This window comes from Hirundo rustica, chromosome 5 (assembly GCF_015227805.2).
Source record: "Hirundo rustica isolate bHirRus1 chromosome 5, bHirRus1.pri.v3, whole genome shotgun sequence".
Classification (NCBI taxonomy): domain Eukaryota; kingdom Metazoa; phylum Chordata; class Aves; order Passeriformes; family Hirundinidae; genus Hirundo; species Hirundo rustica.
In genome coordinates, this window is record NC_053454.1 from 28,972,458 (window position 1) to 28,988,627 (window position 16,170).

The following is a 16,170-nucleotide window of genomic DNA, read 5'->3' on the forward strand; positions in this document are numbered from 1 at the left end:
CTCTATTAAATCTTAAAGAAAAGACTTATTTTAAGTTCTCTTTGTGTTATATCTTCATTGGAGTAGCAAAAAAGGATGGTTTGAAATTAATTACTGATCTGTGTTTTATCAGGAATGAAGCAGAATATTGATTTCATAATATGACAGGATTTCATCTGTGAACCTTGTTATTCAGAAATAGATTTGATGATACATAAATGATCTCAATAAAATGCTGCTTATGAAAATTTGGAAGTTCTCATTACTGCCTTGAAGTATTAAATTTATGACACTTTTCTATGGAGTGACAGAAAGAAGTACTCTATATGAAAAGCACTGTCTGTGACAAATTAGTTTTTACCTTATCCAATTTTGCACACATTGCCTGTCTTAAACCCCTGTTTTGGAAGTATACCCTGCATTTAATAATTTTGAAATATTCTTGAATTTGTGCTGGCTTGTCTGCGTTTTCAGTGTGAACTCATCCTGCATGTCTGAAGTGCTGTTACTTTGGGGGTGTTAGTACACACAACTAAGTAATGGAAATAATGCTAAAGATGGTTTTAAATTCTAGATACTAGTCCATTGTACTGGTCAGCTTTCTGACTTTGATGCATTTTATTACTTCAGGTAAGTTATTTGTGCCTGTGGTTCACCTGTCTCTTCTTGTTCATGTGACTTCTTTGGAGCTTTGTCTGTGACAGTAAATAAAACCAGTTAGATTTTAAGAATTAAAAGAAACATAAATGCAGGATTACCAAGATCCTTCTTTAATTGAGCTATCACTGACCAGTATAGTTGTCATTTAAAGTTCTAACTTTTGAAGTGTTAGAAGCTTAATAAATAGGCTGTAAATCTTTACCTATTTTACATTGTGGTTTGGGGTCTTTTTTTTTCCTTCAAATAACACTTGAACATTTTCCTGTTTCATTTTTCTAACACTTATCTGTGTTTTTGTGAATTTGAAGCAATAAATGTGCTTATCTAACATTCTGTGAGATTTAGTCAACCATGATAATTCACTGCAACACTTCATGAATTGTCAGCAACTGCTGTCTTTACATCTGGATGAAATTTAACTCATCACTTGCCTTCCAATGTCTAGCCTTCCAAATATGCGTGGCAGTTTTTTGCACAGATTACTTGTATATAATTCTCTGAAACTTTGTTGACAGTCTTACCACAACAATTTCTGGTTTCAAGAGGACACACAGAATAGCTCACCAAGCTGAATAGTTTCATTCTTCGGTTCAAAATTGTGTATTCTTAGTTTTTCTTATTTCACAGAAGTTAGTGGTTCAGTTCTATACTAGCCTGATATGGTAGAAGACCTTGAAAATGCTAATACTCTGTCTTCATAAACTGTTCTTTGCCTCAAATATCTCCTATTATATGCTTTGTTCTTGCTGTAATTTTAGATGGCACTTAATTTGTTCTTATATTCCTGGGGGTTTTTCAAAAGATGAAAGGACATCTGTTTCCTTTGCCTAGACAATACTACTAACTCTTGCCTGTATCTTATGCACATAACATCACCAGTTCTTAAAACTTTAGACTTTCGCATTGTGTTTATGATTACCTAAGCTACTTTAACTGCATGACTTTGAAGCTTTGAAACCATATTTTTGTATTTCTATACTTCTGTGTCTGTTCTATAAAGCTGATGGTCTGTGTTGTTGTAGGTAGTTCCTTTATTTCCTACTGCTATCAACTAATTTCAGGATTTGGGTCCACATGGAACAGCATCAATTTTTATGTAGAAAGCTGAATCACACAGTGACATTGTTTGCTATTTCAGTTCTGGTTTCAGTTTATGAAACTGTGCCAGTCTTCTATCTTGGCATTTCTAGAATTTCTCCATCTTTTGCCAAGCAATTTTGCTAGGATTGTGCCCTTACTGTCTGTGTTACGCTAAAATCTGAACCTGTTTTGCTGGGACCGAGTGGTAATTAAACATTCTGTTGGTGTCTATGTGTAAAGTCTTTGAGACTTCTGATTTTTATTCAGAGCTTGATCTGTATAGAGCTGGTGGTGAGAGAAGAAGAAATGGAGAAAGCAATTACATGGGTTTGAGCCTTCTGTAGAGGTAGTTCTGCTGCTATTTAATTGACCTAATAGCAAAGAATTCTCACTAGATTTTCATCAGCTTTTAAACAAATAGCAGCAATGGTTAGGAGAGCATACAAATATAACAATTTTTGTTGTGCAATATGCTCAAGATTACATCTTTAAAATGGTTGGAAGTTTGCTCTAAATAAGAACAGGAAAAAGGCCAAGCTTGATCTAAAATGCTTAATTAACGTGGTTTCCAATGCTCATAATTTTCTTTCCTTCTCTTAAAAGAAACCATTAGAAGTTAGAAAAGTTTGTGTGAAGAGGAAAATACGGTATTTTATTTTCAGATATTAGGTGGTTTTCCTGCATAAATTGATGCTTTGTGAAATGGACAATGGTACTACTTGCCACTATATTAATTGGATTTTTTTATTGTCTTATATTTAAAAGGTTGTTACAATTCCTTCACAAGTTGTGTCCTTAGGAAGCAGTTTGTGTATTAAAAGACCTTTTTAGATTGAACACCTTTTAATATTGCATTAAATATAAATATTTGTTTAACTGTAGAGCTTATTAATCCTAGGTTTTTTTCCCCCTACTTACCTTTTGTAGTGTTATAACTGATCTTTACTCACTTTTCTTGCTGATACAGTTATGTAGTAATCTCTGAAGTTAAATGGAAAATATATTTCAGTGCTGATGTAATTTTTTCATTTGTCAATACAAAACAAAGGTACTCTGAAAAATTTATGCTACGAATATTGGGATTCTTAATTTGCACTAGTCCTCTACTGCTAAGCAGGGTAAAATGTCACTTACCAAGTTTAATTCTTCTGTTGTTTCTGATAGAAATATTATTAAAATATATGGAATTGGTTCTTGAAAAATTTTTAAAGAACAACTCACCTTTACAAGCTCAGTAAGTCACAGTAAATTCATTGTCTTTTGGCCTTCAGTGTATCTGGAAGTATATTTGAGGTACAGTTTGCCAAGACTGTCTTTGTAATGCCTAACTTTTCTGAAGTCAGATGGTAGCAGTGCAATACATACAAAAGTCACTTTACATTGCTATGTTTGTCACCCTTTTAGATTAAAAGAAGGTTCATACAGGTTATTGTCAGTACATAACATAAGGTATCCAGATTGCCTGGCTTTTACCTCAGCAGTGTTTTGGTGCATCTGTTGTCACTAATCACAGCCATAGTACTGTTGAAAATACATTTTAATATTTTACTGGCATAGCAAATTACTTATAATGGTACACTGGATTGAAATGAGTAGTACATTCCTTTTTGACTGTTTTTAATGAAATAGCTTTCCTGTGGTTATCAAAGCAATGAGTCTGTTCAGAACCTACAAGAAGTAAACGGTTTCTAAAGCTTTTAAATTAAGCTTCTGACATGATTTAGTCAAAAAGTTACCTATTGGCAGTGTAAGGCTTTTGAGATTGCAAGGGTGATTGTATCTGGCATTCTGTATAAGCTGCATTTCTACCTTGACATTAGAAAAGGGAAATACTACGTGATATTAGGTACTTTTTTTTATTGTGAGAAGAGGTGGGAAGATGGTCAGGGCAGAAGTGTTGCTGAGATGAAGAATTAGAACCTCTTTGTTCTTAAGTGGTCAGTTCTGGACACATACATGCTGTAGAAGTTCACATAGTGCTGTTCTATTGCTGTTATTTTGTCTGAGTAAAGATGGAACATGTTCTCGTGAAGTAAACCCAGATGTCAGACAAGTAATCACGCAGTAAGTAGTCTTATCATGATAACATTCAATAAAATAAAAATTAAAAAAACCTACAAGATTTTGTTTCTTGTAACAACAGAAATTTGAATAGACTAATACCACTTCCAACTACCTCAATAAACACCCCTTGCCCCCAATCTTTGCCTTCCTTTTGCGATGAATAAGTGGGCTCCTAGAAGCCATTTACTTTCATTTGGAAGAACTATTTTCTGCAGGAGAGCTCTTATGTCAGAAATCAGGGAGGCTTCAAATACATGAGTTTTTGAGGTATCTGAAGATAGAACAATAATGCAATACAGTAAAATATACTTTAAGGGAGAAAGCCAGAATAGCACATGGGAATAACTGGTTCATGTTCTTCTGCTACTAATAGAACAAGAGCCATTTTTATAAACCCAGCTAAAATGCCAGGCAGGAACCTAGTTTTTTCTGTCTTCCTGGACCTTACTGGTTGTGGAGATGTTTAATAGATAAGGCTCTCACCATATACTAATTTTAACTAGAACGTGACTTTGAAGATTGCGTCATTCAGCTGCTTGCTTAAAGGTTGCTCAGGGCTTTGTCTAAGAAAATTTTGAATGTCTCTATGGTTAGATATTTCCCAACCAATTCCACTATTCAACCATCCACTGAATTGTTTTAATTTTACCTTTTAATTTATTTTTATCTGGTTTTTAATTTCCATCAGGAACAAAGTAAATTTTTCTTGTCCTTTCAAATCCTCTTCAGGAAAGCTGATTTAGTTCTTAATTAGAATTTAACATTGACTTTAATAAAATTTGGACTTAAATCAGTGGTACGGCTTTTCAGAGTCTCTGACGGCATACTTTTGCTTAAGTGACACTGATATCACTACAACATCCACACTGAAAACAAGAGAATATTATGCCTGGAGAAGTCTGAGATTTTTCTTTTTATAGATACTGTTCTCTTAGTAGAGCCATGGAGATGTTCTTCTTGTACCTATTAAATAATTTTCTTCTAAAATCCTACAGCTTGGAGACTGGTGAAGGTGGAGGAGAGGAAATGAACATATTTTCCATTTTGTGCAACACAGTCTTTCACTCTTTCACTCTTGATGGATTATTTTGTGAATCTTATCTATTCTCGGTAGAAGCATACTCTATAGTACAAGGATGCAAATGTTATTTTTCCTGAAGTAAAACTTCAGTAGTTGGGAATTCTTGTGAACTACTAGGAATGTCTCAAAATATTTTCCATCCTGCGGAGCCTTCTAGAGCTGGTGTGTTTTTATGGTGGTGAGCTCTTACCTTTCCATGTAGCTTTGCTAGTTAGCTCTAGTACTGTCATTTCAATGTAACAGATCGCTTCTCCTATGCCTGTAAACTGTGTCAGGAGAAGCAACATGCATTTGAGTGTGTTACGTAAATGAAGCAGCATACTTCAGGTAGTCCTTCATGGACTCATTCTCCCATAATCACTGGTTCAGAAAGTTACCTTTTTATTGCCCTTTTTTTTTTTTTTTTAATTGAACATAAGGACCTTTTGGGTTGGTTTATTTTTTTTTTTTCTGTAAGGCAATAATTATTTGCTACTAGATATTTTATTAAATACAAAATACTTTTTGTATGTTTTCATGGAAACAAAAATTATTCTGACATTCTTTTTGTCTAGCTCTGGTGCCAGCATTAATTCCTTTCTTTGGGTAACCTTTCATGTTAACTGACTGTTCCTGAAGGAAGATACAGTAGAAGACATAAGGACTAAATTAAAAGGTAAAAACACTAATAGGTTTTATTGTACATACGATCTGTTTTTCTGTGCTTTCAAAGGCAAGTAGGGTGGTACTATATACCTCACCTATCAGATACTAAATATTTCTGAGTTCCTGCGTATTAAGTGGTAGTTTATGTTTTTTATTTTTCTGTTCTTTTAATCAGTCATAAGACTTTTAAGATATTTTTATTTATAGATGTTGCCACACAAATCATGTAGATATATGTTATAGTCAGGGATAGACACCCATACCTGCTTTCATTATTTTCCTTACATATTCTTTTGAAGCATTATAAATATTCTCAAGGTTAATGATCCTGCAACTACTCTTAGTTGTTCCATTGAGTTTGAGACTTAAGAGTCCCGTTCTTGGTAGTTGCCTTTCTTTTCCCCTCACTTCCTGGCATCTAAACTACATTAAAATTAAACAGAGTCTGAACCCTGGTAGCTGAGGAATCAGTTCTGACTTTGGCAGGTGTGCTCAGATAGGCAAAACCTATTCCTATACTAAAATTAAAATAGAATGAGCTGTTACTTGGCAGGGTTATACACATGAACAGAATGTGAAAGTAGGTGCTCTGGTAAAGGCCAGGACTTGACTGTTGGGTTCAACTGTGTTTGTCTTTGGTTGGAGCAGAGGAGGAGTTGGTGGTGTTCGTGACTTTTATAACAGTAGACCTATTCAAAGCAACTGTGAAAATCAAGGAGGAACATGTGTGTATTCATTTTTCTTTTGGCACAATAATGCTTGAGTAGCAGAAAGCAATTCTTTTCTAGCTTTAGAACAAACAATGAGAATCTTTCAATAAATTAAGAACCTAATTTCTTGGCTTTTTTGCATTTCTCAGATTAATAATTTCTTTATCTAATGTTCATTGGTTGGTGTGCTTCTGTTGTTGGACTGATTGTAATTATAAATAAATTTGAATGTATGCATATATACTCTTGTCTTCTCAGTAGTCCCTGTGAAGTATCCTGGAAATCTGAAAACTATTTTACAGATTCTACAAAGCTCATGTTATCAGAAATACCATACAGCTTTAGTATTAAAGTTTTCTGCTTTTCTGTTATGTCCAAAGGACACATTCAAGCTAATCTATTGGGATTCTATTCTGAACTATTGTGTGAAAAGTTTGATTTATATTCCGATTAAATCTCACTCCAATAGAGTTCCAATTAGATCTTGCTCAAGAACGCTTACATGACTGTTGCATTATCAATGCTTATATTTAGAAGCAGACATCTAAGTCAATTGCCTTGCTATGTAAGTGGCAAGCAGTGTTCCTCAAAAGTCACCAAAATGTTTGTAAGGGAATTACTGTTTTTGAACTGCTTTGTCCTTATTTTTGGAGTATGAGGAGAACATAATTTAACTTCTCCCCTAATTTCTGGTCAGCATTCTAACTTTGTCCACACTGTTGAGATGCAAGTTCACAGAAGGTGTAGGCTTTGCACAAGCTTTACAACTAGGAATTATTTTTGTTTTGCACTAGCCTTTAGATGCACACACGTCTGTCTGTCACTTAAAAAACCATTGCAGCCTTATAGCCCATCTTATGAGAATTTGTTTGTTCATAACACTGTGATTGATCTGCTCTTTAAAGATTTTAAAGGCATCTTGTGTCAAGCTAACATGATCTAGAAAAGTGGGTTGAGGAGCAGATTTTATGGCATCACCTACTCTCAGTATTCAGCACTCAGAGAATCAAACTTTCATATTTATTTTAAATAGACTGTAGTTCTTCTATATATGTTTGTACTGCAAAAAGAGGCATTTTTAACTGTTCACCATAGAAGTCTATCATTAATATTAAATCCTAAGCTGTTAAAGGCTGCGGTGCTTTAACTTTAGGTATAGTGCAAATTAACGAGTTCTTTACTGGCGGTCTTGCAAGTCTAGCTTCTGAGCAGTAAACAAAAGCATGAAATAATCTCCTTTGTGTTTACAGGTCTTGGAGCCACTTTGTGTGGCAAAATACTCTACATAATATAAAAGTAGCAGTACTATTTAAAAAGAGAAAGTGTCTTCATTTACCAGTTTCTCACATTTCTAATATGGGTCGATGGAATGAAAGAAGACTTTGGTTTATGATTTTTTTTTTTTTTAATAGTAAGTGTTCTAAAAAACATTCCAAAGGGGGGGAAAAAAAATCCATAGTTCATATTAACCAGAGTAATCCCTCTTACATGTATGAAAGTAGTAATTTTTCCATAGTTTTCTGTGTGGCTAAATACCAGAGTCATTGGAAAAAAGAAAATTCAGAGTAGGTCTATTATTGATGTTTTATTAGTTTATAGACAGAGAACACTACAATCAGTGTCATAAGGACTTAGTAAATACTATCTGGTCTTGTCCAATACTGCCATTTAAGATATTCTTAATGCTGGAAATGAGGAAATTACCAAAATTAAATGAGTATACCAAGGGCTAAACTTCCTTGTTCCAAATTTGTAAAGTCATTTTGGTGTTGAGAAGAGAGTCTAAATTATATGGTGGGGAATTGGGAGGGTATCTATGTGTAATTAATAGCTAACTCAAATTTACAATAATTTTAATCAATATTTCTATTTAACATCTTGACTTACTTTAGGTTTTTTAGAAACAGGTTTGATAAATTTTTTGTTTTATTATCAAATTTAATTTCTCAACTGAGCAACTATAAAACTAACTTAAATGCTCTTTATATGTGATAATAATTTAAAAATATGTTGTGTCCTTTGTATGTAAAAGCATTTCAGTGTGGATTATCTGTCATTTTTTTGAAGTGTTACAATGGTTGAACTCTGGCCCCTTTCTCATTTATTCATTTTTAATATACTGTGAGGATAATTTGCTTTTTAAACATGCTGTGAATGCAATTTTCTCTATTTAACAGGTCACACCATAGAAATATTTTTTTATCCTGTTTCCTCTGGCTTTCCAACACAAATTTCAGTCCTTTAATATTTTTATAATTCTCTAAAACTCTTTCGAAATTTGAGTGAAAATACATATTCAAGTTGCTACTTAGATCCTAGACATAACATTTTAAAATTCTAATCTTTTAACATAACTAGAAAATATTTTGTTTGTATAGGTTTATTTCCTAATCACAATGCTGCTTCTTTTAATTTTAAAGGTCAGTTCTATTATTCCTGAAGTTTTAATTTTAATATGGCAAGTTAAAAAAAGAAGTGAATAGAATACTTTCCATCGTGCAGTAGTTGCATTTTAATATCTACCCAAAAAGAGTGCATTTCCAAAGAGTTTCCCAGAAAAGGCTTGCTAGATGATATTAAAAATACTGGTTTCAAGGGAGACAAAAGAATGACCTTCAAACTTTTTCTGACTTTGTCTCTTATCAGTCATGCAAGTGTCAGAGTCATAATGTGAATACTCAAGAAGGCTTTGAATTGTCAATAGAGGGAAGCTTCCTCTTTGAGGTTATATTTGCTGGAACAGAAGAGATAACACTATTATCAGTGCTTTTGTAGTGTAGCCAATTTCTCATTGGATGTACTGAAATTCACTTTTTAATACAGTTTTGATATAAATGTAATGATAAATATGTCAGACTGGTAAAATAAATTCTGAATGTTTCTGTCAGCACTGATACAGTACGAAATAACACTCTGGTGTCTTTCAGAGATTTTTATGAGCATTTCTGGGGGAAAAAAAGTAATTTTCAGACACACTTCTAACCTCGTCTTTAGTAAATTGACATTAAATATGTGTTTGTTTCTGCCGTGTGTTGAATTACCAAACAGTTGGAACTTCAAAGTTTAGCTCTGGAATGTGAAATACAGACTAAAAACTAGTATGTTGTGTAATATTTATATATTATTACATGCTACTTGTGATTACCATTGTAGGATTTTTTTTTATTATTATTATTAGACATTCAAGCCCTGTCCTTGAGAATTGGTTTGAGCAGCTCTTCATGGGCTTGTTACTTTTAATTCTTAAATATTTTATTTATTTTTCTATGGGCTAGCTAATGCACAAAATATCAGTGCATTCAAAAGTATTTGCATGGTAGTAAAATTGTGATAAACCTTCAGGTGGCCCACTTCAATATTGTTAGTATTGACACTGAAATTAATCAAGGGTTAACCCCTGTTGATGGACTGTAGAGCGCTTTGAAGACCATCTTTTCATTTCCATTGGGTCATTGGTCATTGTTAGCAATGCTTCCTTATTATTTGAGAATTTCTACAAGAATGATGTGTTACCTCTACTAAAAGATATAGGTAGTCTTACAAATAATTATTGCATTTGGATATTCTGAAGCAATATTTTTATTTTACTTAAATGAAATTCTGATCTGATGTATACGTTAGCAAATAAAAAAGATTGACAGGACTTACGGTTTTACCGGCAATCTCAAATATTTCAAGTGTATGAAAATAACTTAAGATCTAGTAAGTTATTCTTAGAAAATAAAAAAATCAGCAAATATGTTAAGTGCCTGCAGAATTCTGTGGTGGCAGAATTGTGGCTCTGCTGAAATCTAGACCTTGTTAGTGTCACAAAATTGACCATATTTTGTGATGGTTGGAATTTTTGTTACTGAAGATAGTTCGGTTTTCTGTGTATCCAAAATCTTATAAAGTTGTCTGTTTTCCCTGTTAGCATCACTCCAGAGGCTGATAACAAACAAGTTGTTTTTGACAATAAGATTGCAAATTATTTCATACAATGGCCTTTAGATCAACTTTGGATGTTGTGCTAAGAACTTTGCAAGCTGGAAACTTCTGTTGGAGTATTACTGGTTTTAGCAAGGTACATGGTTGATAATACATATTTTATGCTACATGAAAGGTTGGGCTATAGTATTCATCTTACAGAATGAGGCTAAATTTGGGGTTATTTTTGCTTTGTTGTTCTTAGTTACCTTATCTCTTCTCCTGCCAATCTAGCTGCCTTCAGGAAAGCAAAAATGGTTGAAGCAGTGGTTAAGTGCATTCTTTTTCAGTTTTCCTGTTCCTGATGGAGTGGTTAATTGCACTAAAAAAGATAAAAATATATAATGCTGAAACCCTATGCCTAAACTGGTACTATTTTCAAATATGTATTTTCATATTTCTCTTCATACATTAACCAATTGAATCTTAGTAGATTTTGTAGTTCTAGAAGGTTCCAAAATGTAAAAATAAAGTAAGGACAAGTGAAAGAAATGAAAATGCAAACATGAGATGAAAAATACTTCATTTGCCATCCAACTTTTCTTTCAATTATTTAGTTCATATAATGATAAGGAACAGTATTCTTTGAGGAAGCTTCTGAAGTGTGAAAGACTGTCTTCAAAGTTCCAGGTACATAGGGAATGAAAGAAGTTTTAGTCAATGTCCTCTGACAGCAGCACAGGCTTAATGGTAATGTTTTACTTATGGTATCACAGACTAACTTTCAAAAAGTTACTGTGTCTTTAAGATAGCTAAGCAATTGGGACCCATATTTGAAGCTGCTTTTAGCTCTTTGTTAGCCAGCTTACCTACTTTAAAGGACATCCTAAATCATTTACATCGTGTATATACTAATTCACGTTCTTTGGAGTTAGCAAGGTCTAAAGAGGAAGGAGAGATGTGAACTGGTAGGGAGCAATACACGGTCATGCTAATACATGCAGTTGTAATGCATGCCAGCTGTTAAGATTAACTTTAGAGGGAATATAGATCACTGGAGACAGATTCTTAAAAGCAGAAGAGATGTTCACCAATCGGGGCTCTTAAACAGCTCAAGGAAAGACATAAAGATGTACTTTTCTAGTGCTGAAAATAGCTTATATTTTGGAGTACTTTATCAAGGCAGATGTGACATTCCATACCACTTGAAGGAGTTTTAGGACATGTAAAAGATGCTTAGATGGAATTGGCAGAAACTTGCCTCCTACTAGCAGGAGTTGAGAGTTAGTAGTAGTACTTAGAGAACTGTGACTGTTTGCTTCCTGATGTGTGATCAGACCTTCCCTTCATAATCTTTGAGAAGGGTGTGTATGGGCATTACATACAGAAGCTTCTAGGTATCACTGTTCGCTTGTTGAGGTGGACACTGCCATAAAAGTCAGAGCTCCATCTGTTAGTTGACTTTTGGAGTAAGCAAGTTATATTCACTCGTGTTAAGGAAAAAAAAAAAAGGCATTCTCATAGAATTCTCCTACAAGCAGAGTAAAAAACCTCACCTCAGAGAAACTTCAACTGCTGCATGATACCAGATTGAATGTGGAACATTAACAGAATGTCACTAAACTTCTCTTACATGTTTTTTCTTCTTCAGTCACTCAGTGTAAGTCATATTTTGGTTCAATAAATAATTAATCTCCAGGTCAATTTAGAAGGGACTTGTGAGAGGCATTTCTAACCACCAAAAATGTGGCTGCTGAATCTCTTGCCTAAGGTTATTTGCAGAACCTATTCTTCTATATTGAAAGCTTGATTTTTTTTTTCTTTTTTTTGTGGCAGCCAGTTTAGCCTTCTGCAGCTAAATGTTATGTAGAAATAAATGTTATATTGAAATTCTTTAATAGAGAGTAAATGGTTTTACTTTATAGTTTGTTCTATGCAATTAAGTGGCTTACTCGATATTATATATCTTTCTAAATATTAATGTTCTGAAATTCTATCAGCAATAAACCATCAGAATGAAATATTGGCTCATTGAAATCAATAGCAAAGTGCTTATTGACTTCTTTTGAATCTTTATTTCATCCAAATTATTTCAGGTACAAAGAAACTTCTTTGCTCTTCTTACAAATATATGGGATTGGGAATGTGCTTAGGTCAAAGTCACCTTGAGCTGTTTTAACTAGAGCTTCATACCTTGTGTAAACTAAAGAGGTGTCTGTTGAAACCTTTTTTTTGACATCAGTATTTTGCCTTTTTCTGGTTAATTAATATGCTGTTCTTATAAATGAGCCATCTTATATATTTTGGTTTTCAACAATTTTGTCTGGATTAGTAGTTCTTACTTCAAGCCATGATCTATTGAAGCCAAGTACCTTCTCTTACTGCAAAGAAAGAGAATAATTTATCATGAGGTATTGTTTTTGGTCTCAAACTACTGCTTTGCATTTCAGTCTTTGTTAATGAAATTCGTTATATAATCTTTGCCTTTGGCCTGAAAACTTACTTGTTCACAGTCATCTGTTTATTTATTCCAAAAGATTTATTGTGTTGAAAAGTACAACTTTGTTATTTTATGAATTGAGGCACAGTAATTGAACAGTAAATAACTCTGACTCTGATATTTGTAGAATGTGACTAAGCTTATTTTCACCTTTCTGAGCTGGAAGCATACTGCAATTTCACAATGAAGTACTTGTAATATCCTTAACTTCCTTGCAAACTGTAATCCAAGTATCAAAGTCTAACATGAACAAGCCCTTAAAATATCTTAAGAGATTTTTTTATTCCACATTAAATAATTCTTAGTTTTCCTTGTCCCAAATACATGGATATTCACTGTTCAAATGTGGTTTTTTCTCCTCTTCTATGTATTAGTGTATTAATATTGCTTTTTTAGTAAAGCTAGCATTTAAATTTTTTCAGTATAAGCTTGAATGTAATGATAATTCTGAATGTCTGTAAAACTTATGTTGCTTTTTGCCATCTTGGAACTCTGTAGTGCTTGACTGAGTGTTTTTCTTGCAACAGCAAATGGAAGAAACTTGAAATGCAGCTTGTCTTGCTGACAGCAGTATTTGATTTGTATTAATTTCAGGGTGGAATACTTGCTAAGGATAATACAGCAAATAGGTCTGAGAGTTTGTATCATGACATTTTTAGTTACTAGTGTTTACGTTACATTCAGTGATTGCTTGACATCATAAAGAAAACTTCATAAAAGACATCATCACAAATGCGATAGTTGCTGAAGTACTACATGCTTAATGGCATGCACATATTTGAAAAAAAGGTTCTCACACTTTATTCTAATAATTAGCAAGCATCTGCCAGTGCATTAAGCAATGACTTTAAATAAGTGACTCTTATATCTGCCTTCATAAATTATGGATTCAAAGAGTATGTTATTGTGAAATAAATTCCTATTTGTCAGGTGTGCTTGCTTTCAAAATTTGTATTCGAAACATGAAGCGATTCCTGTGTTCTCAATTTGTCCTACTAAAGGCTTCGTTTTACTCAGTTGCTATGTTATGTCAGCAGTACTTCTTCCCATTTGCTAACTAGACCTAATATGCCATGCAAAAAATTGTTCTGGGCAACACTGAACTTTTATTTATAATAACTCAGCTGTACAGTTCCAGTTAATAAAAGCTTATTCTAGGATACTGATAGAAATTTTAAAATCAAGTGCAGCAAAACTTCTTAGGAATTTGGTTTTGACCCTTTTTATTTAGGTAAAATAAATGTTTTCCTGCATTTTTTTAGTTATTTTCTCCAAATAATTGTTGCTTTATGATCTGAAGTGTTAATTAGCAAAAACAAAGCAAATTAGATATACTGGGAAGAAGATAACAAGCTGTTAGCATGCAGTTGTTGAGAGGTGCCTCTACCAGAATTAACGTGCAAATGGCACCATATGCCAAAGTCAATAATAGGAATTTTATTTACCAGTAAAATGGGAGGTAGAGAGATTAGAAAGAAATAGAAAAGAGAGGAGAGCAAGAGAGAGGCCAGGAATTAGGGTTAACTCCTTTAAGGCGATCTTTGGTTTGGAATGATCAAAAGGGGAACATTGACAAGAGGCCTTACTAGTTAGGGGGTTTGTAACTTGATACATTTCTCTTAATAGCATATCTTCAACAAGACTACTTATGCTTACAAAATTTTCATACAAAAAAGTCGCCGCATAAAAGGTTTTCTTGCAAACACATCTTTACATTGAGCCTATGCTTTATTCTCCAGGACATAGAGTACAGCTCCATGTAACTTAATCCTGACACAAAACAGAAACTGTGGCTTTACTATTGAAGGGGTCATAAATGAAATTACTATCCTTTTTAAGTTTAGCTGTATTATCCCAGCTTGGGGGTTTTTGTTGTTTTGTTTGGGGTTTTTTGGCTTCTTTGTTTTGTTTGTTTGTGGTTTTTTGTTGTTGTTGGCTTTTTTGGTTTGTTTGGGTTGTTTGTTTGGTTTTTTGTTTTTAATTTCAGTGAGCAAATTGCCCTGATCACATTCTTTTACAATTGCTGCCACAGTTAAGTTGCACCCACAGCTGAGAAGTAGTAGTTATGTTACTTCCTTATCATCAGATGTTAGTGCAAATGTTTTGCTCTTTATCAGAACAACAGACTCATTCACTTCTCCCAACTCCTCTATTGTTGTTAATTGGATTGTAGCTTTAAGGTAATTTGGCATTTACACCTGTTCTTGCTTCAGTTACAAAGTAAACTTCTTTTAGTTTGTGTTTTTCACAGCCCTTTGGTTTCGGGATATTTTGGAACTAGTGTGGTAGTAGTCTGTCTTCATTTCTGCTTGCAGCATTTCAGTATTTCAGTGAAGCTGCCTTATATGCCTCACAGCTGGAAATCCAATTGAAATAACACTTTCAAATTTCAAAAGAGGAAATATTGTACTTCCTGACTAGGAAATTAAAAACATCTTTTGAGTCATAAATATTATAAAAATATGTATGGGATTATGCTGAAGGCATTATCCAAAATGGCTGTAATTTCTTTGTCAAAAGAAAATATTACTGCACACCCAGGAGAATAGAAAGATACATTTTTTTTTTTTTTTTCACTAGTCATAGATTCTAAACTGTTACAGTGTGTTAATTTAGTTTATATTGCATTTCATTTTTATATTGGTGTTGTGTTTTCTTCCCTGTTCTCCTTGGAAACTGTATCACGTGGTCTGTCCCTGCTCAGCAGTGCCCATCCCTCACACTGGAATGTAACCCAACTCTGTTCCACTCCCACCTTGTCCCTGATTGGGCAGTGGCTTGTCCCTGCCTCTGGGCCCTGCCCCCCGAGGAAAAAGCCCCGGGATGGGGTGGGGCTGGACTCTCTCTGGCACCGGTGAGGACGGGAAAGGAGCTGAGATAGCTCTGGACCAAATAAAGCTATAATTTCCTCCCCCCGGACAAAGAGCAGGCTTTTTCCTTTTGCCATTGGCGGTTGTCTGGGTCTCTCTAAAGAACCACCACACTAAACCATAATTTAAATAACACCAACAATGTGAGCTTAGCTGAATGTCTCTTTCTGCTCTTCCATCTCTATAGTTTGTAAGGAGGCCTTCCATTCTACTATACTATCATGTTTTGCCATGACCATTCTTTGTCAGAACACCAATTTTGTGAATATCATCACACTTCCACTCTGTGGAATAGCTGTATGACAGAATCTAGGTGCCTACCTTGCTTTTAACTTTTTTTTTCTTTTTTTCTTTTTTTTTTTCTGAGACTAATGAGATTTATCCCATATTGTGCTCAGCATCAGAGAGCAAAAAGAGATATTTGTGAGTTCAGAAAATAGTTGTTATTACCAATGTTTGTGTTTTTAGAGAAATGCTATTCATGATAAACATCTCAGTTTCTTTTGTTTCCGAATTAGAAGTATTGTGGTTTGGCTTCTATGTGTTACAGAAGCAGTCCATACTCCTGAACAACTGTTAATAGTTGAACTTTAATCACAGCTTTTCTTTCAGTAGAATCACTGTTTGGTTGTCCAGGTCTAATGAAATGTGCAGGAGTATCACTATTCTCTGAGA

The 16,170-nt window shown here is 33.9% G+C and overlaps 1 protein-coding gene across 5 annotated transcripts in view; it reads left to right on the forward strand.

Annotated features, from left to right (window-relative positions):
* The window catches only part of TUSC3 (tumor suppressor candidate 3), a 106,053-nt gene that overhangs the window by 59,126 nt on the left and 30,757 nt on the right, over positions 1-16,170 (forward strand). Inside the window, exon 7 of one of the 5 annotated variants that reach the window (XM_058420637.1) lies at positions 5,419-5,516. The exons of the other annotated variants lie outside the window; for them this stretch is intronic. Coding sequence (XP_058276620.1) covers positions 5,419-5,436 — 18 coding nt within the window. The 3' untranslated portion in view covers positions 5,437-5,516. Of the gene's footprint in view, positions 1-5,418; positions 5,517-16,170 lie in introns of those variants that run through there. 5 annotated transcript variants of the gene reach the window in all.